The 24,851-nt window shown below is 40.4% G+C and overlaps 2 protein-coding genes across 2 annotated transcripts; both read right to left on the bottom strand.

Moving 5' to 3' along the window:
• LOC113120243 (G1/S-specific cyclin-E2-like) lies at positions 1-19,525 on the bottom strand. The gene is made up of 10 exons (XM_026290164.1): positions 19,399-19,525; positions 19,233-19,277; positions 18,625-18,725; positions 16,916-17,051; positions 5,897-6,043; positions 3,662-3,757; positions 2,538-2,672; positions 2,331-2,442; positions 1,024-1,181; positions 1-840 (listed from the first exon to the last, which is right to left on the bottom strand). The coding sequence occupies exons 3-10, from the start codon at positions 18,693-18,695 to the stop codon at positions 751-753; spliced, it is 945 nt and encodes a 314-aa protein (XP_026145949.1). The 5' UTR covers positions 18,696-18,725; positions 19,233-19,277; positions 19,399-19,525; the 3' UTR covers positions 1-750.
• A 2,857-nt stretch (positions 19,526-22,382) lies between these two features.
• On the bottom strand, positions 22,383-23,063 carry LOC113120170 (antifreeze protein Maxi-like). Its single transcript, XM_026290116.1, has one exon. The coding sequence runs from the start codon at positions 23,061-23,063 to the stop codon at positions 22,383-22,385; it is 681 nt and encodes a 226-aa protein (XP_026145901.1).
• Between the last annotated feature and the right edge of the window lie 1,788 nt (positions 23,064-24,851).

Below are 24,851 nucleotides of genomic sequence, written 5' to 3'. Positions count from 1 at the left end.
ATGATGGTTAATCTTTTTGAACACAGATCAAGGCCATTGGATAGACAGAGTTAAACTCCAGTAATCCAGAGGAAGTCCTGAAGCTTGCAGCACAAAAAAGGCAGAAGAAATTCCTACAGGCCTTGGCTAAACTCTACTTTTAATTTCATTCCAAGGGAGTGTTTTTTTTTTTACTGGTTTTTTTTTTTTAACTTGTCAAATAAATATGGCTATGCTAATTTGTTTTGTCCTATTTTTAAAATATACAAATGTATACAGACTCACACACATTGACACACATCTAATTTTCACAATTATGTGTCAATAAAGAACAATCAAATGCACAATTTAATGCTTTTGGTAAAGTTGAAATGAGAAAATGTAAACATATTACATTCTATATACAAATTAACCCTATGCTGTATAATGAACATTGGACTGGCAGGAAATTTGATATTTTCATTAATCAAATTTTAGGAAGTCATCATTTAGACTCCAGAGAAAAACATAAAAATAAAATAGAAAATGTACAAAATTCCTACACAAATTCTGAGGCCTGCTCTTGTTTATTTGCACTATATTTTTAAGTATAAGAACCATAATAATCACAGGGAATGTTTATTCAGAATATAAAACAGTGTTGTTTCTTGAAGTCTATTTTGCTACTTAAATAGCAGTGCACATATTATGTTGAATGACCTGAGCTCGAGATGAAGTCTAGAGCTAGAGTGACAGTAAAAATCACAGTTCACTGATCCTGCTGAATGAACACTAGTGTTGGCTGGGTTTCTCAGCACTGCTGGGTGGTGTTGGTGGGAATAAGGGCTCCAGGCTTTTTGACTGCTTCTCCTGAGCCTCTTTCTTTAAATGAGAACATGACATAAATTAAAAAAAAAAACGGTTAAATGCACCTGACTGAAACAATGCCACCGCAGAACAAAATGAACAACATGCTCATAAATGTTCCTCATTCCACCTCTAAACTTCTGCAACCGCCAATAGCGCAGATCTCTATGATTAATATGAGTTAAGCTCTAGACTCACCAGCATGCAGAGGTAGTCCACGTGTGTCTCAATGTTGTGTCTGTCCTCAGAAGGCACTTGGCCAAATTCTCTCAGCTGTGCGCTCTCATAACACATCATGGTCTCCACGAAAGGAGCCATCCAGTTCACACAGGTCTCAATGGCCTCCCACTTCAGTCCTGTGTGGAGGACAAACAGATTAGTCTGATCTACACATGCTCCAAATACTCTTTATGCTTTGCTCAGTAATATAAACTACACAAAAACAATGCAAATGTTGATGCAGTTATCTTTAAAAATTTATGTTTGCCATAAGAATGCATGTGCCCTTTATGTGTACAACAAAACGTCAAGTATTGCTTTGTTATGTTACCAGACCTTATTTTACTCATGAACTGAAAATCCCTGTAATAAAAAATGCACAGGAAAATCCTGGATGAAAGAGTAAACTGCATTATGCGGTTCTTTCACTGTTGTATTTAATGTTTAATTGCTGGTTTCATTGCTGTTTTGCTGCTTTTTTGCTGATTGTGATTGCTTCTGTTGTTCACATTTGTAAGTTGCTTTGAATAAAAGCATCTGCTAAATGACTAAATGTAATGTGTCAGGAAGAAGAACTAGCATTTACACCAGGGTTCCTCAATTATTTTTAGCCGAGGGCTGAACTCTGCTAGCAATACCAAGCAAAGAGCCACTGACCTATATACAGGTGCATCTCAATGAATTAGAATGACGTGGAAAAGTTCTCAAATTGTGAAAATCGTGTATTAAATAAATTCAATCTACACAGACTGTAGTAGACAGTAGTTAAAGTCTTTGGTTCTTTTAATTGTGATTATTTTGGCACACATTTAACAAAAGCCCACCAAATCACTATGGAGTGAATTCTCCAGCCCAGATCTCTTCTCTCCACTTTCCCTTATTGCAGATACATTTATTTGATTTGTCAGTATTAATATTTTTATGCTTAGATTTTTTTGGGGTGGATCAAACTGTCACATCGGGTGTCCCAACCAGACACGATGGGATAAAAAGTATATTTTCTATATATTTTTTGTCCTAATCACCTGAGGCAGCGAAACAATTAGCGATATCAACATAGTTTTTTTTATTTTTAGTCACGTCACGGCCGGAACAACATACAAAATAGGACTTGTATATGTGCTTTATTCAATATTAAATGTGTCTAATGTGAGTTTTAATATTATTTTGTCAAGCCACAATGTGGGCACATGCATATTAAACTGCTTCAAACTGGTTTAGATGATCAAAAACAGCTTTAGAAACATGAAGATTTTATATACCAGTAGAACTTGTTAAAATCTTACCCGATACTTTTTGGACGACATCAGCTGACATAAAGTGGCTAAAAGCCGCCGCTGCTAAGACTCCATATTTAAAGTCCAAAGAGTTGATATCAAGGATGCACAAATCTAAGAGCTAAAACAAACACAAAAAGCATATTAGAATTTTCACAGTAGTTGTCTAGATTTTATAATTTAATAGTTTAAACGGTGTGGGGAAAGCGTGTGTACCTGTGTGATCTGAATGTAGGTTTCCTGAGAAAGCTGAGGCTCTAATAGATTGGTGACTTCATACAGCGATGCGATCTGAATGTAGAGCTTCATCCACGAGAGCACAGTCTCTGGACAAAGATTCCAGTTTAACGCCTGTTGAGTACATAAAGACATGTTTAAACAACACACACATCCACAACTAAAAGTTCAATATTTTCTCATTCTTTTTATTTTTTATTTTTATTAGATGCTTTTTATGTTCCCGGTTTTCAGCTTTTCTGTATTGAGTAAAAGTAGGGGACATTCATACGAGTAAATAAATGTTCAAAAGATGAGTCAATTTTAAAATTGTATGAAATGTCAATGAGATTTGCAAAAAATGTATAATCAAAATTACAGATGCATTAAATATAAAATGTAACAAAGAAATGAAAAAATATTTGAAACCACATAATCACATGCTAAATTGTAAATATTATTTTCAACATGTTGTTTTTTATATCTATTTATTCATGTTTTGACATTTTTTATGACTTATGACTGTAATTTTAGCATCCTCTCTCTCGCTCTCTCTCTCTCTCTCTTCAGGGGTCTCCACTGCAGAACCGGAAATTATTTCTCTGTCTGCACCATAGACTGTATAAAAACATTTTACATCCGTGACATTACCCATAGGATACCGAAGAGCGTTTTTGAAGCCAAAAGTGGGCGGAGGCGGCTGTCACCATCTTGGCAGTGTGTTACCGCTCGTCACTCCGGGTTAATCGAAAATGGGAAAAAGGTGGGAGCTGGTTGCTGAAACCACGCCCACCTAGCAATCCACCTGTCACTCAAATGGCCACGCCCTTAATTATGCAGAACTTTAAGGCTTAATATAATTTTAAACGGATGGATTAAAAAAATTCACCCCCCTCACAATTGTCATGGAGAGCAAATTTAGATATAAAGAGCAAAATATTTTTTTGCACCAGGATGTAAACATGTTATTTGCTGCAGTAAAGTTGAGCATTTTAACAAGGGGAGTCTATGGGATTGACTCCTTTTTGTAGCAAGCTACTAGCGGCCAGTAAATGAATTACAGTTTAAGTCACTTCTGTATGGGCTTCACGAGAGAGAGCGGGAGGTTACAGCTTGGTCCGCACCTTCAACATGATCAGCTCCATCTGCAGGATCTCCTCCTCCAGACATGCTCCGTCAGACACAAAAGCCAACTCAGTGATTTTTGGAGGATATACTTCCTATAAGAACAAGGAACATGCAGTGATTCATTTTGTATGTAGACAGTGGCTCCAGTGCAGATTAAAAACATAAGACCTAATTTATTTTTGACACACTATGCAAAATTAGCCATTAATGCAGGCGCAAATTTTTTTTCAGTTTAACGCGTTAAAAATAATTAACTCCATTAACGCTGGGGCAGGGCTAGGGTTGGCCACCCCACTTACAACTGCTGCTTCTGTCACTTTTTCTCTTGACAAGAAGTGCATTTATTTACAGTCTCAGGATGACTGAGAATAGGAGACATTTTAGACATGCGTTTCACTTCAGGTGTCAGGTGCGAGTCATAGCGTGAATACTGTCCATATGCTCTTCAATTGCACACACAAAGGCGCCGGTGCACCCAGTAGCCTATATCATTTCATATCAAAGCAGGAAATAAACTACGTGCATGCAAATAATAAATGCAAATAAAGCTGCATTAAAACTGTGCATGCATGTAATATATTTTATAGAAGTCACATTTAAGAACGTGTCCTGGAGAGGCCCAGCACTGTCTCCCTCATCTAACACATTGGATTTAACTCAACTCATAGCTCATTAATATATATATATGTGTGTATTTTAGAATTTAATGTTAAAATACAAAATTTATTATAATGGGTTTATTTGAAGATTGTTTGATGTAGTACTGTAATTAAAGTTATGTTTTAAAGTCTTATACATGTTAAAATAGATTATACTGATTATACTCTCAATTATACTGTAAAGCTGAATGGTTATAGTGGTTAAATATTAGGGGGGAAAATTTAATAGACATCAGTAGTATTGGTATCTATCTATCTATCTATCTATCTATCTATCTATCTATCTATCTATCTATCTATCTATCTATCTATGTATAAGCTCCACTTCAGTTGACACAAGCCAAAATATATATTTTTACAAAATTTCAAAAGGAAAGTGCATTCAATCATTCTTTCAAATAATAAAAATGAAAATTGTATTTTAAAGAAATCATCTAAAAAAAAAAGGCAGATCAGGCCTTTGGTTCCATAGCAACCAAATGCACACCATCTGATAACACTAGGTTTATGGCTCACAGGAATGTGTTTAAGTAACTCTACTCTTTCTTTGAATGAACACACATTATACTTTATTGTCTTTTGTGTATTGTATATGTTTTATGCATGCTTATGATAGATCACTAGTTAATATAACCTCATCTATATGATGTTTGGTATCAATGAGTTAGTGTTGATTTTATTATTTTCTCTTAAATGCTTAAGCTTTAATGCTTTTTCCTGTACTGTAGGTGCTGTTGTGGCTTTTTGATAGTCTTACTTGTATTACACATGTGGTTGTTCATTTTTTGCTACATGCTACAAGTAGTATTGTACAGTAAGAAAGTTATTTTCCTAAACCAGGAAAGTAATGGTCTTAGAAGTGACAGACAGTTGACACTGAAAGGTCAAGTAAAAACTTAAAGCAGATCAAAATATTTATAATTAATCATAACTGTTTATGACAGATTATACATATTTCTCCATTGAGCTTATTAGCTAGACAGTACACAAAATATTAACTTATTGAGTGTAAATTGTAATTTGAATTCAAATTATTAAATGAATGCCAACTTACTAGAACAATAAAGCCCTTCCTACACCTATCCTAACCCTACCAGATAATTTATTTTCAACTTTTTAATTATATTCTTCATTTTCATTTAAAATGAATGTTTTTTTTTTTATATAATATGACACTTGAAAAAGGGAGAAAAAGTTTGCCAAAAGGCAGATTCGCATCAAAATTAGTATGTCAAACGTTTTGCCATCTGCACCAACAAGGCAGGCTATTTGCACTTATTGAAAATAGACACTCCAATATAAAAATCACATCCTTTGTTAATACTGAATTCAGCTGCCATACAGTTACAGGTGTTGTGAACTTTGAACATAGCTCACCTAATTAGACTGCTATGATACAATAAAATGTGTTAGTTTTTTTCTTTAGTGTTCAATGTGAAGCTGTTTTTGCACTGATGTCAGACTCCTTATGTGTTACAAATAATTTTATGTTGACCAGATGTAATATAATTTCAAGTTTAATGTGATGTTCATCGTTTATATCAAGCATACAGTTTTTAAACACTTTTATACCTCTATTTTGGAGGAGATGAACAGAGCCGTGATTCCTATGAGCTGCAGTTGATTCTTCTGCACGTCACTTTGGGACAACATGTACCTGTCAAAGAAGTCCTGAGCCAGATAGAAGGTCTGTCTGTGAAGTACGTACGATTCACACACCTAAAGAGAGAGAGAAAAGACAAAGAACTTAAATGTATTTTTCCACAAACAGTTACTGACTAGTCATATAGTGAATCATCTAGTGATGCTTGTAGTTTTATTTTTTGTTATGCTTTAACAAGGGCTTAGTCTAGAGAAAATGTCTGGGAGAGTGATTCTCTGACAGGTTTAAAAAATGCTATATTTTTATAAGTTTTAATAAAAAACTCTTATTAAAAGAGAAAGGTGGGGTTGAACTCATTGCTATAGATTAGATATCTTTTTATGAACACACTTTTTCTTCCCATAGTTATGGAGTTTTTATCGTTACAGTTGGTTAGTAGGGAAGCGTAGCAGGAACACAGTTGGAAAGAAAAAATATATAAGTATTTTAAAAGCACATTTAAGACATTAATAACTTAATCATGAATATGCATCAAAGTACATCGACCCGATCATCTTAAATATGGCTGTTAGAATAATTAAACCGGGGATGTTTGTGTCTAGGAAGTGTGACGAGCATTCCCGGAGGAATCAGTGTCGCCCTGGCAACCAACGGAAAACACCTGCACGTCCTCATCACCGGCTGATCGGTCACAGCTGCTCCCCATCCAGGCTGCACCCTCTTAAGCAGCACACGCGGCACTTAGAAGACATTCTCAAACCGAATGCAACACTGGTCTAATCCCTCTCTCATTTTTCGCAGAAAGCAGCGAGTGACCGACAGCCCACCCACTTTGGAGCACGTCAGGACACCCACTGATTGGCACCAAAGAGCACGGAGAGCACACGGGAAGCACCAGCCACCAGAAAGAGGATCAGCTCACTTCACCAGGCACCTCAGACTTATAAATAAATGCACCCTCCGGGGCATTTAATTCACACACCCCTTGTCGAGTGATTCTTCACCCCATGACAAGTGGTGGAGAATGCGGGCAGAACAGTGAAGAATCACAGACAAGATCACCGCTCCAACTCCTAATTTTTTTCCCTCTTTCCCTGTTTGTGTCACCAGCACCACGGAAGGCGGCGTGCGCGTCCCCGCAATGGAGGACGTCTTACAATGCATCGGGCACAAGCAACCCGCCTGTTACGATGTGGAGGCCTTCCTTCAAGTCTTGGAGAACACCGCCCACCGTGAGAGATGGCCCGAGGAGGAATGGGCACGTGCGCTGGCACCCCTCCTCACCGGTGAAGCACGGAGGGCTTACTTCTCGCTCCCCTTGACGACCGCCGACAACTATGCCGAAGTCAAGCGAGAGATCCTGTCTGATTGTGTGTCTGATATTCTGTCTGATTTGTGCTGCCTTTAAGTTTGGCTGGCAATCCTGTTGTTGGTTCATTGATTATCGTCTGTCTCTCTTGTCTAGTTATCTCGATCATTGTGACAGTCTCAAGCACATTTCATGTTTCTATGGCAACTAGTGAAGGACACAATGACATCGACCACCAAACCGCGCTTTACATTTTCTCCCATTTTTATAATAATATAAATGAACCGATTAATCTTAACATTTTTGTGGTCAGATTCAGACTCGACGCAGAGCAGAGAGCACAGAGTTGATAGCAAATAAACGAACTCGAACTCGAACTCAGCCGCATCAGCCAGCATTGGTTGCTGGAGGGAGACCCCACCCCAACACAGGTAGCGGAACGAGTGGTAGTCTATCGCCTCCTTCGCGCTACCTCGCACCAACAGACAAGCCATCGGGATGAGGAACCCAAGTAACTGCTGGTGGAGGCGATCGAGCTGGCGGATGCTGTCCATCCCAGCGGGGCAGGGGACCGGCTGCCGCCATTCCCCTGGAGAGTGGTCCAGGAGCGGTGCCCGCTCGAAGGCACCGCGCGACCGGTCAGCAGGCCGACGGTTCCCCCACCGCGAGATGAGCCCATGCCTAGCGCAGACCCACCATCGCCTCCGCGAGGCTGGCTGGCAGGCTGCATCGTCCACCAGCGAGTACCAGCGGGAGCCCCCGAAGCAGAGGTGAAGGTGGATGGAAGACGATTCCGGGCCCGGCTGGACTCAGGCTGTGCGGTCACTCATCCCAGTCACGGTTGTGCACCCCTCGAAGCGGCCAGAAAAACTTCCTGCTGATTAACTGTGTGCACGGAGACACTCGCCAAGTACCGGCCCGTGAGATGGTCATCTCGTCCCCCCAAGGCACCTGACCGGTGGAGGTAGGCCTGGTGAAAGACCTGCCGGTGGCCGTATTGCTTGGAAGGGATTGGCCTGGCTTCGACAAGCTGCTTGCCGCTGGCCGGCACTGCTCGTCTCCGACAGTGGGAGAGAAGGTGAGGCCCCCTCCCAATCTACTAATCTTTTCTATGATGTGTACCAACATGTGTGGACATACAGTGGAATGAAATGTCGTGCCTCACAGGACCACGGTGCTAAATAAATGCATACATACAACAATGAAGTAAATCAGTATAAACCTATACACAACTAACCTACTGACAGACTCTGACTATAAATATACTACATATACTATACTATACTATACTATAGTTATACAAAGATTAATATACTATAGTTTTACACAGATTAAAGTGCAAAAGAACTATAAAGACCCCTAGGTATCATTTTACAATAAGACCTCATTATTTTTTAACCATTGACATTCACAATGAGCAATAGCTACATTTGCTACAGAAGTTATTCATCTTTGTTAAATAAAATACAAGTCTTGGTTCATGTTAGCTACTTAAATAATAAAGTTGCAACTTTAGATTTTAACAACGTGTTATTAAATATTGGAATACCTAAGATTAAGAAGAATTTTTCATTTGCAGTTTAGGTTAACTAATGAATTAGCTAATATTAATGTCACGACCGGTGATACAAGGATTCACGGAGAGAGAACCAATTGCGAGTATGTCTTTATTAAGGGATAATCCAAAGAGAATAAACAGTCCAGCCATGAGTCGAAACCAAAACATCAATCCAAACATAAACTAAACATGAACACAAGGCAAGAGCACGAACTGACGGACATGTATTAAACAAGGACTCCGTGACACATAATAAGACAGACCATGTAAAATACACATTGAGAGACAAACGCTAATGGGAATTAGACAGAGTGTAATGATTGGTAACTAGTGACAGCTGGGTGCAATAATTAAGCAGAGAACGTGAGGAATGTGATTCATAAAGTTACAGACATCGTGGGGAAGGAGGACATCTAGTGGATTTCCAAGGAACACAACCCAGACACTGTGACAATACCCCCCCTACGGAGCGGCTACCAGACGCTCCACGACAGACACAAAACAGAGACCAGGAGGGATAAGTCCATGAAGGACTTCACGTGGCGCCCACCAGGGCGGAGCAGAAAACCCCCACACCCCTATGGTCAAGGCGGAATCGCTCCAGGGCGGAGAAGAAGACCGCCAAAACCGTGTGGTCAGGGCAGAAGCCCCCCAGGGCGGAGCAGAAGACCGCCACAACCGTGTGGTCAGGGCAGAAGCCCCCCAGGACGGAGCAGAAGACCGCCACCTTCGTGTGGTAAGGACGAATGCCCCCCAGGGCGAAACAGAAGACCACCACAACTGTGTGATCAGGACGAGAGCCCCCCAGGGCTGAGCAGCCATCCGTGCGGCCAGACCAATGGGACAACAAAACTCTGGTAATCCCATGGTGTTTCTACTGGACTCCAGAAGATCGGTGCTGGCCTGACTCTGCTTGCGAAGATCATTGGTGACTGGCATTTGTTCATGAAGATCATTGGTGACTTGCACTTGTTTCTGAAGATCCCCGGTGACTTGACTCAGTCCTTGAAGATCACCGGCGACTTGACTCAGTCCTTGAAAATCACCAGTGACTTGACTCTGTCCTTGAAGATCACCAGTGACTTGACCTGACTCTGAAAGGTCAACGGTGACTAGCCTTGTCTCTGGAAAGTCCATGGTACCTAGCCCTGACTCTGGAAGGTCATGAGTGACTAGCCCTGACTCTGGAGGGTCAGCCGTGACTAGCCCTGACTCTGGAAGGTCATCGGTGACTAGCCCTGACTCTGGAGGGTCATCGGTGACTGGCCCTGACTCTGGAGGGTCATCGTTGACTTGCCCTGACTCTGGAGGGTCATCGGTGACTAGCCCTGACTCTGGAGGGTCCACGAACACCTGACTCGACTCTGGAGGGTCAATAGGAACCTGACTCGATTCTGAAGAGTTCACTGGAACCTGACTCGACTCTGGAGAGTCCACTGGAACCTTACTCGACTCTGGGGGGTCAAATGGAACCTGACTCGGCTCTGGAGGGTCAACTGGAACATGACTCGACTCTGGAGAGTTCACTGGAACCTGACTCGACTCTGGAGGGTCAACTGTTACCTGACTCAACTCTGGAGGGTCAACTGGAACCTGACTAGACTCTGGAAGATCAACTGGAACCTGACTCGACTCCGGAGGGTCAGCTGTGACTGTCATCCTGTGCACCGGCGCTGGGCAAGCAGCCATCTTGGGCCATGACTCTGGACAGGCGGCCATCTTGTGCTGTGGTGCTGGGCTGGCGACCATCTTGTGCTGTGGTGCTGGAACGGTGGCCATCTTGGACCGTGGCTCTGGACCGGTGGCCAACTTGAGCATTGGCGCTGGGTTAGCAGCCATCTTGTGCTGTGGCACTGGGCTGGCAGCCATCTTGTGCTGTGGTGCTGGGCTGGCGGCCATCTTGTGCTGTGGCGCTGGATTGGCGGCCATCTTGGGCCATGACTCTGGACGAGCGGCCATCTTGGGCCGTGGCTCTGGACCAGTGGCCATCTTGGGCATTGGCGCTGGGTTAGCAGCCATCTTGTGCTGTGGTGCTGGCCAGGCGACCACCTGGTGCTGTGGCACTGGACTCGCAGCCATCTTGGGCTGTGGTGCTGGCTCAGCAGCCGTGACTTGAACAGTCTTGGGAATCTCTAGGATCTCTGACAGCGTGGAGAAATAATCCAAGAACATGTTAGCGGCAATCTTAGGCGTTGGCGCTGAGCTTGCGGCCATCTTGCACCATGGCGCTGGACTGGTGATCACCCTATGTTGTGGTGCTGTGTTGGCGTCCATCCTGCCTCGCGGTGCTGGACTAGCGGCCATCATGGGCAGTGGCGCCACCATGGCGGACGTGCGCTTCCTCTCTCCTCTCCATCCACCATGGTGAGACGGTGGCTCTAATCCATCCCACACGAGCCCCGGGACGAAGGGAGGCCATGGTTGAGAGCGGTGCTGAGTCTCCTCTTGACCACTCCCTCCTCGGCGACCTCCCCTGGTCCCCCGGAAAACCACCAGGCGAGTTCCCTCAAATCCATTCCTCTCCTGCTCTGTGTCTGGGGAGGAGACATAAGCTGACATACCACTGGCTCTTGCAGTGACGGAGTCCTTCTGTCACGACCGGTGATACAAGGATTCACGGAGAGAGAACCAATTGCGAGTATGTCTTTATTAAGGGATAATCCAAAGAGAATAAACAGTACAGGCATGAGTCGAAACCAAAACATCAATCCAAACATAAACTAAACATGAACACAAGGCAAGACCACGAACTGACGGACATGAATTAAACAAGGACTCCGTGACACATAATAAGACCGGGTTAAATACACAGGAGAGACAAACGCTAATGGGAATTAGACAGAGTGTAATGATTGGTAACTAGTGACAGCTGGGTGCAATAATTAAGCAGAGAACGTGAGGAATGTGATTCATAAAGTGACAGACACCGCGTGGAAGGAGGACATCTAGTGGATTCCCAGGAAACACAACCCAGACACTGTGACAATTAACTAATGAAACCCTCATGTAAAGTGTGAATTAACTATAAAGAATCAAAACACTTTCAAACAATATCTAGGGCAAGTTGTAGTCCAGATTAAAATGAAAAAAAAAAGTTTGACATTAAATACCCTATTAAGTCTAAATATTTAAGTATTTGGCACTGTGATGAACATCATAGCCAATACACAAATCTGAATGGCTATTTAAAATGATTCAAATATGTTTTAGAAAGTAGTGCAGCGGCTTTATTTATGGGGCTACCAGGGTAAAGGCTTCCTGATAATGTTCGGGGTTCAGACACACTCTCTCTGTTTAAATCTAGATTAAAAACACATCTCTTCGCCAAGCATTCAAATAATGTATCTCTTAAAATGTGACTGCAGATGTATCTGATCAATTGCGCATTCTCATTCATTAACTTGGGTTAAACTAATTAATTTTACTTTATTGGAACAGCAGCTATGCTAATGATGTCGTTATTTGTTATGCTAATGATGTCTATATTTGTTTCTATGTTTTACTAGGATTTACACAAGCTCCAGTGTGTATCCAGAACACCTGATAAGAGATGATGTTGACCTCTCAGAGGACCCCAGATGATGCTAACCCTGAATCAACAAACAGAACTAACAAATATTGCTACAAGTGTGACTGCATCATATAATAATTGCTGTTAATAATGTTCATCGTCTGGCTGACTACGTCTTGTATAAATTTTTCTGAAAAATGCTGTCATACGCACAAAAACTGACAGTCACCACTTATAAGCTACTACTAAATATTGTAAAGTTAAATATTTTCTGTAAAGTTGCTTTGTAACGATTTGTATTGTAAAAGGCCCTATACAAATAAACTTGAATTGAATTGAATTAAATTAAAGGCTGCATTTTCTGTAGTTTAGCACATTATTTTAATTCTTAAAATCCATTCCAAATTTTTAATAATTTGTAATATCTAAGTAAGAAGTGCCCACGATAACAATATCATGCATATTCACTACCGTGATATATTGCATTACCGAATACCGGCTCATATCTAATGAGCATTTAAACACACATATTACTGCGTCTTTTGTGGGATTATGTACACACAGCATTGTGTTTGAAAAGTTTCTAGTGTGCATAGAGGAGAATTGCACAAACATAGGTGGGGTCCTTCATGATACTGTTTGCTTTGCTGTAGCATTGTGTAAGGAAAATGTCCAGGATGGAGGGGAGAGGGGCATCGATGATCTTTGCAGCTGTGTTCACTGTCCGCTAGAGGGTCTTGCAGTCTTCTGCATTACAGCTCCCATACAAGACAGTGATTCAGCTGGTCAGTACACTCTCCTAGATTCCTCTGTAGAATGTGGAGGGAGACTTGCTATTTTACTTTCGGAGAAAGTGTAGGTACTGTTGTGCCATCTTGGAGAGTAATATGGTGTTGGCGGTCCAGGTGAGATCCTCTGTGATGTGCACCACCAAGAATTTAGTGCTGCTGACTCTTTCCACAGTCGAGCAGTCGATGGTCAATGGTCAATGGGGGGTGGTTTCTTCTAAAGTCCATCACAACTTTGTCTTCTCCACATTGAGGGACAGGTTGTTAGTTACACAACATTCAGCCAGCTGTGCCACTTCATTTCTGTAGTGTGTTTTATCACTGTTGCTGATGAGACCTACCACAGTTATGTCATCTCAAAGTTGAAGATGTGGTTGGAGCTGAACTTGGAAGTGCAGTTGTGGGTCAGCAGCAGGAAGAGCAGTGGTCTGAGCACACAGCCTTGTGGGGCACCTGTGCTCAATGTGGTAGTGCTCGAGGTGTTGTGGCCAACACGGACTGTAATTGAGGATTTTATGTATATAGAGTTCACAGTACACTAAAAACAGGTAAGCTGCGCATCCATTGAGGATGAAATGAGAAATATCACAGATCGCTAGACAGAGAGTGGAACTCTGAAGCGCTCAGTAAGAGATTGTTTGCGAGTGAAAATATGTGCACATATTTACATTTTTACATTTACATTTATTCATTTATTCATATATCTGAGCTAAACTTATACTTAGCCTCCAACTCACACACTGGCGAGTAAAATCTGAGAATTATTAGCCATTGCCTAATATTAGACATAATTTAGTCGCCAGAATGAAGATTTAGTCGCATAAATGAGTGATTAACTCACAATGTAGAGAGTTGAGGTGTGTCATTCTGCATTTCAAACTGTGAATAAAAGTGGTTGAGCACATCCGGGAGAGATGTGTCATTATCACAGATCTTGTGGAAGGGGCTTGTAGTCACTGATGGACTAAATGGCTTGCCACAGGCTAAGTGTGTCTCTGCTGTCTGTGACTGCTGATTTTTTTGAGCATATGAACATTTGCATTTTTGATGCCACAGGACAGACTGGCTCTTGCTGTTTTAAGGGCTGCTTTATCTCCTGATCTGAATCCTTCATCTCTAGTCTTTAGCAACCCACAAACCTCTGCTGTCACCCACGGCTTTTGGTTTGCACATGTGGTGATGGTCTTGGTGACTGTCATATCATCAACGCACTTTCTGATACAAGCAGTCACAGTTTCAGTGTACTCCTGCACGTCTATGTGGTGGTTGTTGTAGGTGGCTCCCTCCCACATGTTCCAGTCTGTGCACTGAAAGCAGTCCTGTAATGCTGAGGTAGCATCCTCTGACTAAACTGTGATGAGTATTTGAACCAGTTTGGTGAGTTTCAGAAGTGTTCTGTATGCTGGAATTAGCATAACAGAGATGTGATCTGAGTACCCTGGGTGGGGGCGGGGTACAGCCTTGTATGCATTCGTTTCTGTTGTGTAAGCAATGTCCAATGTGTTTTTACCCCTTGTTGCAAAATTCACATGTTGGTAGACCTTTGGCAAAACTGTCTTTAAGTTTGTGTAGTTGAAGTCTATTATGAAATAGCCGTCTGGGTTTTTTGTTTGTTGTTCACTTATGGCACTGTACAGCTCACGAAGCGCTTCCTTCACATTAGCACACAGGGGGATGTAGACTGCGACAATAACAATGGCCGTGAATCCCTGCGGCAGAGCGGTCGACACTTCACAGACATGAACTCCACCAGCGATGAACAGTGTTGTGTCACTGTACACTGGGTACACTGGGTACAAAGATGGGTACACTGTAGTCATAAAGGCATGGATATGGTCAGCAACAATACTCCGGTTGGCTGTGGCATTTAAACAATGCTCAATTAGTACTAAGGGGCCCAAAGTGTGCCAAAAAAACACCAGCACCAGCAGCCTAAACCATTGAGACAAGGCAGGACAAATTTTAACCCTATCATCTGAATGTTGCAGCAGAAATTGAGACTCATCAGACCAGGCAACCTTTTTGCCAATCTTTCATTGTCCAATTTTGGTGAGCCTCAGTTTCCTGTTCTTAGCTGAGAGGAGGAGCTCCCGGTGTGGTCTTCTGCTGCTGTAGCTTATCTTCAGGGTTCGACATGTTGTGCATTCAGAGATGGTATTCTGCATACATATTCTGCATTTGAGTTACTGTTGCCTTTCTAACCAGTCTGCCCATTCTCCTCTGACATCAACAAGGTATTTTCATCCACACAACTGGCGCTCACTGGATATTTTCTCTTTTTCAGACCATTCTCTGTAAACCCTAGAGATGGTTGTGCATGAAAATCCCAGTAGATCAGCAGTTTTTGAAACATTCAGACCAGCCTGTCTGGCACAAGCAACCATTCCACGTCCAAAGTCACTTAAATCCTCTTTCTTCCCAATTGTGATGCTGTATGAACTTCATCAAGTCGTCTTCTTCACATCTAGACGTCTCAATGTATTGAGCTGCTGCTGTGTGATTGGCTGATTAGCAATTTGTGCTACCAAACAATTAAAGAGGTGTACCTGATAAAGTGGCTGTTTATTTTTATTTTATCTGTTTAGTTTCATTGCATTATTTGAAAGGCTTCATTCAAATTATTCAGTTGTTTAGTGATGACATAAGAAGACTTGAGACTTATTACACTTGAGAATACTACCTCAGCAATGTTTATTCATAATAATCATTTAAGTTAAACGCTTTCAAACTTACAGTGTAAACTACAGTCTCCATGCTCACAGCATCCCAAACACAAATAATTTGCATATATTTTTTTATATTTATATTTTCATTGTCTGGCTATCTCGGACTTCGGTATGGACCGAAATATATTGGAAATATATCACAGGGTCAGTTATAATTTTTTGAAGCATCGAAAATACAAAAATAGCAAAAACTATGTCTTTATTCACCATTATCTTCTCTTCCGGGTCTGTTGTGAGCACGTTCACTGCAGTTCAATGACATCCGGTTCACAAACAAATCACTTGATGTAACTGGATCTTCTTGAACCAGTTCACCAAATAGAACTGAATCGTGTGAAACAGTTCGCGTCCACAAATGACTTAAGTTGTTAACTTTTTTAATGTGGCTCCCTCTGAGTTAAAACAAACCAATATCCCGGAGTAATTCATTTACTCAAACAGTACACCATCGTTTTAAGATTATAACTTTTTCGCTAGTATTCTTTCACATTGTGAGTTTATATTAGCACCTTTTGTTGTTTTCTCGTGGTAACTGATATAGCGTTTGGACACGGAAGCAGTGACACGTGACGTCAGACTTAACAAGTGAATAAGTAAGAAATAGTTCTGGTGAGAAAAGAAAGTTGAAAATAGATAAAATAGGACCTACATTATAATAGATGACCTTAATTACAGCAGCTAACATCAAAAATAGATACAGTGTATTTGTTGTGCTCATATTGTATTGTAAAACACCTCTGCTGCTATTGAGGTGTACTGTAAGGTTAGGGACAGGATTGGAGGTATGGGTAGATTTTAGGGTGGGTTAAGGTGTAATTATACATGTAATTACAGAAATTAATGAAAGTTGTTATAACATGCAGTTTTTTTTTATATAAGTACAATGTAAAAATTTACACAATAAGTACATTGTATCAAATTATTAACATAAATGTAAGTAGATAATAGTTAAGGCCACCTAATATATAAAGCGGGACTAAAGAAAGATATTCTCACTGTATATAACTAACCCTCACATTGACAATGTTGTTATGGCAGTATACAATGAGACATTATAAAGGCAATCTAGTGTGAAGAGTAGATTGTGTGACAGTACCTCCATGAGCCAATCGAGCAGCATGGCTCTCATTTTGGGTCGCAGCGATGGGTGTCTGTCTAAACTGCTCTTGCTGTGTTTGTACTTTATCTCTTTAATCAGCATTTTCCTCCAAACGTCCTCTGAGCTGCCCCAACTTCCCCAAAATAGAACAGAACACAAATACAGACTTCAGACACTGTATCAGTAAAAAAAAGATACAGAAAAACATATGACTGTAATCATCCTGAAATTCAGTAGCACAGAAACTAAGGGGATTATTGCCGGTTAACGTTAATAATGCTAGTAGATTGATCATCTTATGCACAGAAGCTATCAGCATCAGTGTGTTGTGGCGGCTCCAGAAGTAACTTACACATGGGAATGGTGTAACATACGCCCTTCATCGCAAATATTATTTTTAACAGGTTGCTTTTAGACATAATGCTGTAAGCTGATTTTTGAAATACTGTGATGATTTGTTTAGCACAAACAATCTTTTTTCTCCAAAATAAATTACTTAAGGACATCTTCAGCTGAGCCATATGCCATTTGGAATTATAAACATAACAAATATGTAGTTTGCAGACCACAACAAAAAAAAACTGATGCATTCTAATTAAAGTAGTACCAATAAGTACATATTCATTTTTTTTATCTTGCCATGTCAACTAACTTAAACTTAGGGCTAGGGAAATTGCTGACATATATATAAAAATTCTGTGCCGCAAACTTTAAATATTTCACATACTTTTGAAAATCCAGCATTTAGTTGTTCCTGATCAGCGCTTGTTGTCACAGTTTAAACACTACGGCTTTCTTTTTTTGTGTGGGGGTTTGGCGCCACGGCATCTTTGTTTCCAGACAGAACTTTAAAGAACGCAACACACACGTCTCACTGAAATCCTGAAGAATTCAACCAATCCGATGACGACTTCGACACTCCTGAAGTGTTTCCACTTTTGTGTCCCATATGCATCAGACGTTTAGCAAAAGGTCAGTGGGCGTGAAGTCTGAGGCTGAGACTATTAAAAATATGACTAAATTAGGGTGTTTAGGTTGTCCTTTCGTCTTCCTTTTTTATGTTCTACTAATTTTGTAAAGAATTTTATCAGGCATTTCTCTATTATATTAATTTAGTCATTTAACAGATGCTTTTAACCAAAGCGACTTATAAATGAGGACAATGGAAGCAATCAAAATCAACAAAAGAGCAATGATATGCAAGTGCTATAAAAAGTCTCAGTTAGCTTAATGCAGTACACGTTGCAAAGTTTTTTTTTTCTATAACACAGATAGAATAGGAACAGAATAAAGCAAGCTAGTGTTAGAGGCCTTTTTTGCTTTTTGTATAATAAAATAATAGAGAAGCTAGTGTTAGTTTTTTTTTTTTGAGTGTGAGTCAAAAAGAGTCAAGTTTTTTATAGAATTAGAATAGAGTGCTAGAGTTAAAGGGTCATATCAAGATGGAAGCGCTGTGTTTTTAGCCTATTGTATTAATCTCAAATACTTAAACCTCCTTGTGTGTCACTCACTACTAGAGGTGGCACAAAACTTTGTATAATGCTCAGCAATTTTTAGTGGCACATGCCACAGTCCACTGAAAATCAGATGTTCCCTTGAGCATCTCTGTGCGTAAGATGCCATGTAATGCTACTTCTGCCTCTCTGCCAGTTTGCAGTTGTTAATTGATGAATTTCGCACAAAGTGGTCACACTACAGGAACACACCTGAGTGTTGGGAGTGGAGATGGCTGTGCATCTGGAGCTTGATCAGACGAGTCAGACACAACTTCATTCATGCTGCTCAGATCAATCTGCCTCCTTACATTCTGAACAGACAATACATTTACATAAATAAGATGAAACCATGTACTACAGATTACACAAACACACAATGAATACATAACGTCACTGATCTTACCTACAGACTACCTACAATGTCTCAACAAATACGTAACTGTAATTTGCATTTAATAAGTCTGAATGTCATTGCATTAGATACAAAAGTTGTGCCTGAAAAATAAGCACTTGTAAAGCAAAATGTTAGTCAAATCTGAAATTATAAAATAGAAAAAATTAAGAGTGTAACTGTAGGTTGCTATGATGATCTACGTCTGTGAGAACAAATGTAATATATCCACTAAATATCGACTAAACCCCAGGCTCAGAAAAGTTCAATTATTTATGAGAAAGGTTCCTGTTGCATTTTGTCTGCAGATGACACTTGCTTATTGTTTTGTAAATAATGCAAAAGTATTCTGACATTTTTAACTGTGACTTACATTTTAAAATACTTTTTGATGACACTGTATATGCATTTTATTTATATGAAATACCTGAGAGTGGTTAAACTTTTTTATTGATGTTCTCCTCTTGTTGCACTGCAAAAATAATAATAATAATAATAATATTCAGACATTACAACTATCTGACGTACATGCACAAACAGTACCTCATAAACACAGACCAAATACCAAATAAACAAACATATAATGTATTTACCTCTTTCTTTAATCTTGCTATCGTATGTGTGTTTCCATCCACAGATCTAGCTTGCCAGCATCCAATTAAAGCCACAGGAATAGATAAATTGGTCAGGTTGAACTAACAAATGTTTCCACATGCACGATAAAACCTGAAATTACAAGCATTTACGGAAAGTAACCAATGGTCATAATAGCTTAATTAACATAACATAACTTAATACACAATAAAATTGCAATGAAAATGTCAAAATTTTAACATGAATGGTTTGTGTCAGGGCTATGCTTACGCCTTGATCTCAGTATAAAAACAGTAAAAGGCAATGGGAGACTGCTATGACAGCAAATACAACTGTAATTATTACTACAGTAATAAGATTGTTCTTACCTTCCTCTGACCATAATCTTCGTATGCAAGTAAGATGCAAGTTCTTGTGTAGCTTGTCTTCTTCAGAACTAGATGACCTATCATGGAAATATTATTATGCTGCATGATCAATCAGTTTCCGGGAAAACAATACAGCGACAACAAAAACAACTTGCATTACGCCCAGGTCTAAAGTCAAATATATTCACTTTACTAAAGTAAAATATTGTCACTTTACTAATAATCATAAACATTTAATCGCAGTTGGATGTGTTTTATCTATAAATACGGCTGCGCGATCAATTACTCTCTGGCTACATGGGACGCGCGAATTTAGTAAACATTCCATGCATTATAAATGCATGACACACAAGTTTATAATTCTGAATGGCAAAGTCATGTTCATATTTTATGTCCAGTTATTTCCTCATTCGATAATTCTTACTGCAATTATACAAATAAAAAATAAGTACTAAAGTCAGTGTATTCGACAGCTGCTCCACAACCACAAATTGCATGCATTATTTTAATAAAAATATTGAGTGTGTTAAAAATGATACTGCACTTCTTACCGGATCAAGAAGATTTTCTAAGTCTCGCGCCGGCGCACGCGCTCCTGTGTGTGATCCTCGCGCACTTTTGTGTTCACTTTCCTGCTTGACTAAATTTGTTATTTTAGGCGGTAACTTAATTGCATATTCATAGCTATAATAAAAAAATGTAGACTTTAGATTTCCGCCCAAACCGCTGTTTTTTTATCACTAGGACTGAGAAAATAGGGATCTGTTTTTTTATTGGATGTACTTTGAACTGAACATTTTTTTTTTTTTAAGTTTCTTTCATATTAGGATTTCCTCTATGAAAAGACCAATGGGTGGGACTCTTGTGCTGCCACGTGCGCCTCGTGAGAATGTAAACACAAGTGTGTGGAGTTAATGTATGCTCAACAGGCAATACTTTAGTATTATCTTCTAAGAAGTAATATTTTTATTAGAGCTGTCAAATGATTAATCGCATCCAAAACAAGTTTTTGTTTACATAATATATTTCCGTGTACCGTATATATTTATTATAAATACACACAGACATACAGTTTATATCTTGAGAATATTTACATGTATGTATATATCATATATAAATATATTTGATATATTGACATAACATATTTTTTTCTTAAAGTGCCCCATTATGGGTTATGAAAGGTTCATAGGTTTTGGTAGTCCAGATTAAAAAGATGACATGCATTAAAGGCAATTTTCTTATAATATGCATTTTCTGTTTAACTTATTCACTCAACAACTCCCAAGCAATTTGCTCAAAGATTCATTTTTCATAGCACCTCCTTTGCATGACACTAATCCACTGTGATTGGTCTCATTTTCATATTTATCATACCTGTAATGCCTGATAAAACAATGTTTGTGGGTGCAGTGCTGCTTTGTATGAATTTGCATTTTCATTCAGACAAAAGTGAAAATAACAACAGGTGGACAGGCAATATGCTAATGTTTCAGGTTGACATCAACATGAAATGTCTTGGGATTCATTTTAAAAATGACTCATTTCATTGATTCAGTCAACTCTTTCTTTTGAAAGACAAAAACGTGATGCTGTGTGACAAGAAAATATTGTAAAACCCATTACAAATGAGGCATTTGTTGCATCCAGTGGGGACATTAAGCCTCTCATAAAAAAAAAAAAAAAAACCAACTTGACCCCAAAGAACTAGTTAATTATTGACCAATCTCAAATCTCCCTTTCTGTCCAGGATACTAGAAAAGGTTGTATCCTCATAATTATATTCCTTCTTAGAGAAATCTGTGGTATCTGTGAGGATTTCCAGTCAGGAATTAGACTGTATCATAGTACTGAGACTGCTCTCCTTAGAGTTACAAATGACCTGCTCTTATCATCTGATTGTAGTTGTATCTCTCTATTAGTGCTATTGGATCTTAGTGCTGCGTTTGACACAATTAACCACAAATATTTTTTGCATAGACTAGAACACTTTGTTGGCATTAATGGAAGTGCATTAGCATTGTTTAAAACAAACTTATATGACCGCCATCAATTCGTAGCAGCCAATGAAGAGGTATCATATCAATTGCAAGTGCAGAATGGAGTACCTCAAGGCTCAGTACTAGGCATGTTACTTTTCACGTTTTACATGTTACCATTGGGAGACATCATCGGGGAAACACGGTATTAGCTTTCACTGTTATGCTGATAATACTCAGCTCTATATTTCTTCATGCTCCGGCGAAACATACAAATGTAAAAAATGAATGGAATGCATAGTCAATATGAAAAAAAACTGGATGACGTGTAATTTCTTACTGTTAAATTCTGAAAATGATGTGTAAATTATAGGACCTGAATCATAATAACCTCACACTCGTAATAACCTCACATGTAATAACCTACAATGCTGTCTAAGACTTGATGGCTGCTCTGTCAATTCTTTGTCATCAGTTAGGAACCTGTCACGGCGCAGTGGTGGGTTCCGAGGAAAGAACAGGGTCTGGGTCCAAATGCAGGGAAGAAATAATTTTTAATAAACAGGAAAAAAAGGCCAACAAGTCACAGGGACATGAGAAGAAGCAACCGGAATACAAAACACAAATGACAAGTAACAATTAACAAATCACAATTAATACAGCCAGACAGAGTGGTGCCGCCTCGGGGGAACTGAGAGCAGATGCCGCCACCGCCTCTGGGGAACTGAGAGCGGACACCATCACCACATCGGGTGAACTGAGAGCGGACTCCGCTGCCACCCCGGGGAAATTGTGAATGGATGCCGCTGCCACTGCCTCAGGTGAACTGTGAGCAGACGCCGCCGCTGCTTCTGGGAAACTGTCAGCAGACGCCACCTCCAGGGAATTGTCAGCGGACGCCGCCGCCGCTGCCACCTCAGGGGAACTGTGAGCGGACGCCGCCAATGCTTCAGGGGAACTGAGAACGGACACCGTCTTGGGGGAATCGTGAGAAGACACCGCCACTTCGGGGGAATCATGAGCAGCCACCACCCCCTCTGGAGCACTCTGAGCAACCACCGCCACCTCTGGGGAATCGTGAGCAGACACCACCGCCTCTGGAGCACTCTGAGCAACCACCGCCACCTCTGGGGAATCGTGAGCGGACACCACCGCCTCAGGGGGATTGTGAGCAGCCACCGCCACTTCTGGAGCTCTCCGAGTTGCCACCCCCGCCTCGGGGGAATAGTTAGTGGCTACTGCCACCTCAGGGGACTCTTCCACGCTTCGTGGAAACCAGAAGTTGATAATCCTTGATGGCCCGATCTCCCTGGTGGACATCGAGAAACCTCCCTGCTGGACCCATGTTTGCTGGCTGGTCACGGCGCGGCGGAGGATGCTGAGGAAAGAACAGGGTCTGGGTCCATATGCAGAGAAGAAATACTTTTTAATAAACAGGAACAAAAAGGCCAACAGGGAAAAAACAAAACAGAACCAAGTCACAGGGACATTAAGTGCATTAACATACAGACATCGTTTCCCACATCTCACTGAGAGAAAATGCAAGAAACGCCTCTCTCACATATGCAACAGTTCCTTCTCATCCCATTCCTTCCCTTCACATAGCTCACTCAGAGTGGCCAGTAGTAGAATATAATGGTCTACATTAATGCAAGTGATATTTACAGTCATGTTTAGTGTCATTTGAATTGTCTCAGGGCAACTTGTACAATGGTCTCAATCTTACAAAAGTATATTAGAAGACAATAAAGATCCCAAGAGTCAAGAGATATATTGATTACTGTGATGGGAGTGTCATTTCCCTGAGTCCTCCATGTAAATTACCTTCTTTTCCCACTGAGTTGTAAGTTTGGGACCTGAGTTATTGCAAATACCAGTTGTTAGTTCCTGTCTCCATCTCAAGGGATGTTTGTCTTGGTCTGAGGTATTTAAACGATTGCAGCAAAAGGATCAGGGCCTTCTGTAGCCAGATTGAGCCCATAGCATGAAGTGTGTCCACACACTTCATATTGTGTATTTCACTAGAAGTCAGGTATGCATCTTTTACTCTTAGATTCATCTTTGAGAATTTGATGTCTTGTATTGATTTGATATCTATGAATTGACTATGTAATTGGCGTAATATTTACCTGACTGATAATAAATTGTTACATTTGATTTACTCTGACTCTGAAATTATTTTCTCAAGTAGATTAAGTGAAGGCCATGTTTCCGCAAATCTGTGTCCAGGGATAAGTGCATATTAAAACTCAGGCTAGATGGAGCATAGGGCTCATTGGGTGAGGTTTTAGATTTCTGAATCTAAAACACTTCCCATAACACCCGATGTACTTTTGCTACATCATTAGAAGAATGGCATCTACGCTAATATTAGTCTGTTTCTCTCTTATTCTGAGGTCATCGTAGCCACCAGATCCAGTATGTATCAAGACCAGAGGGTCACTGCAGTCACCCGGATCCAGTACGTATCCAGACCAGATGGTGGATCAGCTCCTAGAAAGGACCTCTACAGTCCTGAAAGACAGCGGAGACCAGGACAACTAGAGCCGCAGATACAGATCCCCTGTAAAGACCTTGTCTCAGAGGACCACCAGGACAAGACCACAGGAAACAGATGATTCTTCTGCACAATCTGACTTTGCTGCAGCCTGGAATTGAACTACTGGTTTCATCTGGTCAGAGGAGAACTGCCCCCCCCAACTGAGCCTGGTTTCTCCCAAGATTTTTTCTCCATTCTGTCACTGATCTAGTTTTGGTTCCTTGCCGCTGTCGCCTCTGGCTTGCTTAGTTGGGGATACTTCATTTACAGCGATATTGTTAAATTGATTGCAGATGATTGCACAAACACTATTTAAACTGAACTGAGATGCTGACGTCACTGAATTCAATGATGAACTGCCTTTAACTGTCATTTTCTATTACTGACACACGGTTTTCCTAATTAATGTTGATCAGTTGCTTTGACGCAATCTTTTTTGTTTAAAGCGCTATATAAATAAAGGTGACTTGACTTGACTTTTTACACATTGCTTTGTGAATCGCACCGCATAAACATAAAACCACGTAGTTTTGCTTTCACAATGAAACACAAAGCATCTCCACAGCATG

This window comes from Carassius auratus, chromosome 19 (assembly GCF_003368295.1).
Source record: "Carassius auratus strain Wakin chromosome 19, ASM336829v1, whole genome shotgun sequence".
NCBI classification, from domain to species: Eukaryota; Metazoa; Chordata; class Actinopteri; order Cypriniformes; family Cyprinidae; genus Carassius; species Carassius auratus.
The sequence above is the reverse complement of the archived record's forward strand: the minus strand, read 5'-3'. Positions and strand labels throughout refer to the sequence as shown.

Excerpts from the sequence above, each read along its gene's own strand:
- LOC113120243 (XM_026290164.1), bottom strand. The coding sequence starts at position 18,695 with ATGAATGAAGTTGTGTCTGACTCGTCTGATCAAGCTCCAGATGCACAG. Across the intron at positions 3,758-5,896 it reads TCATCTCCTCCAAAATAGAG|GAAGTATATCCTCCAAAAAT; the intron begins GTATAAAAGTGT and ends TTGTTCTTATAG. Across the intron at positions 2,673-3,661 it reads TGGAGCTGATCATGTTGAAG|GCGTTAAACTGGAATCTTTG; the intron begins GTGCGGACCAAG and ends TGTACTCAACAG.
- LOC113120170 (XM_026290116.1), bottom strand. The coding sequence starts at position 23,063 with ATGTCCACCAGGGAGATCGGGCCATCAAGGATTATCAACTTCTGGTTT.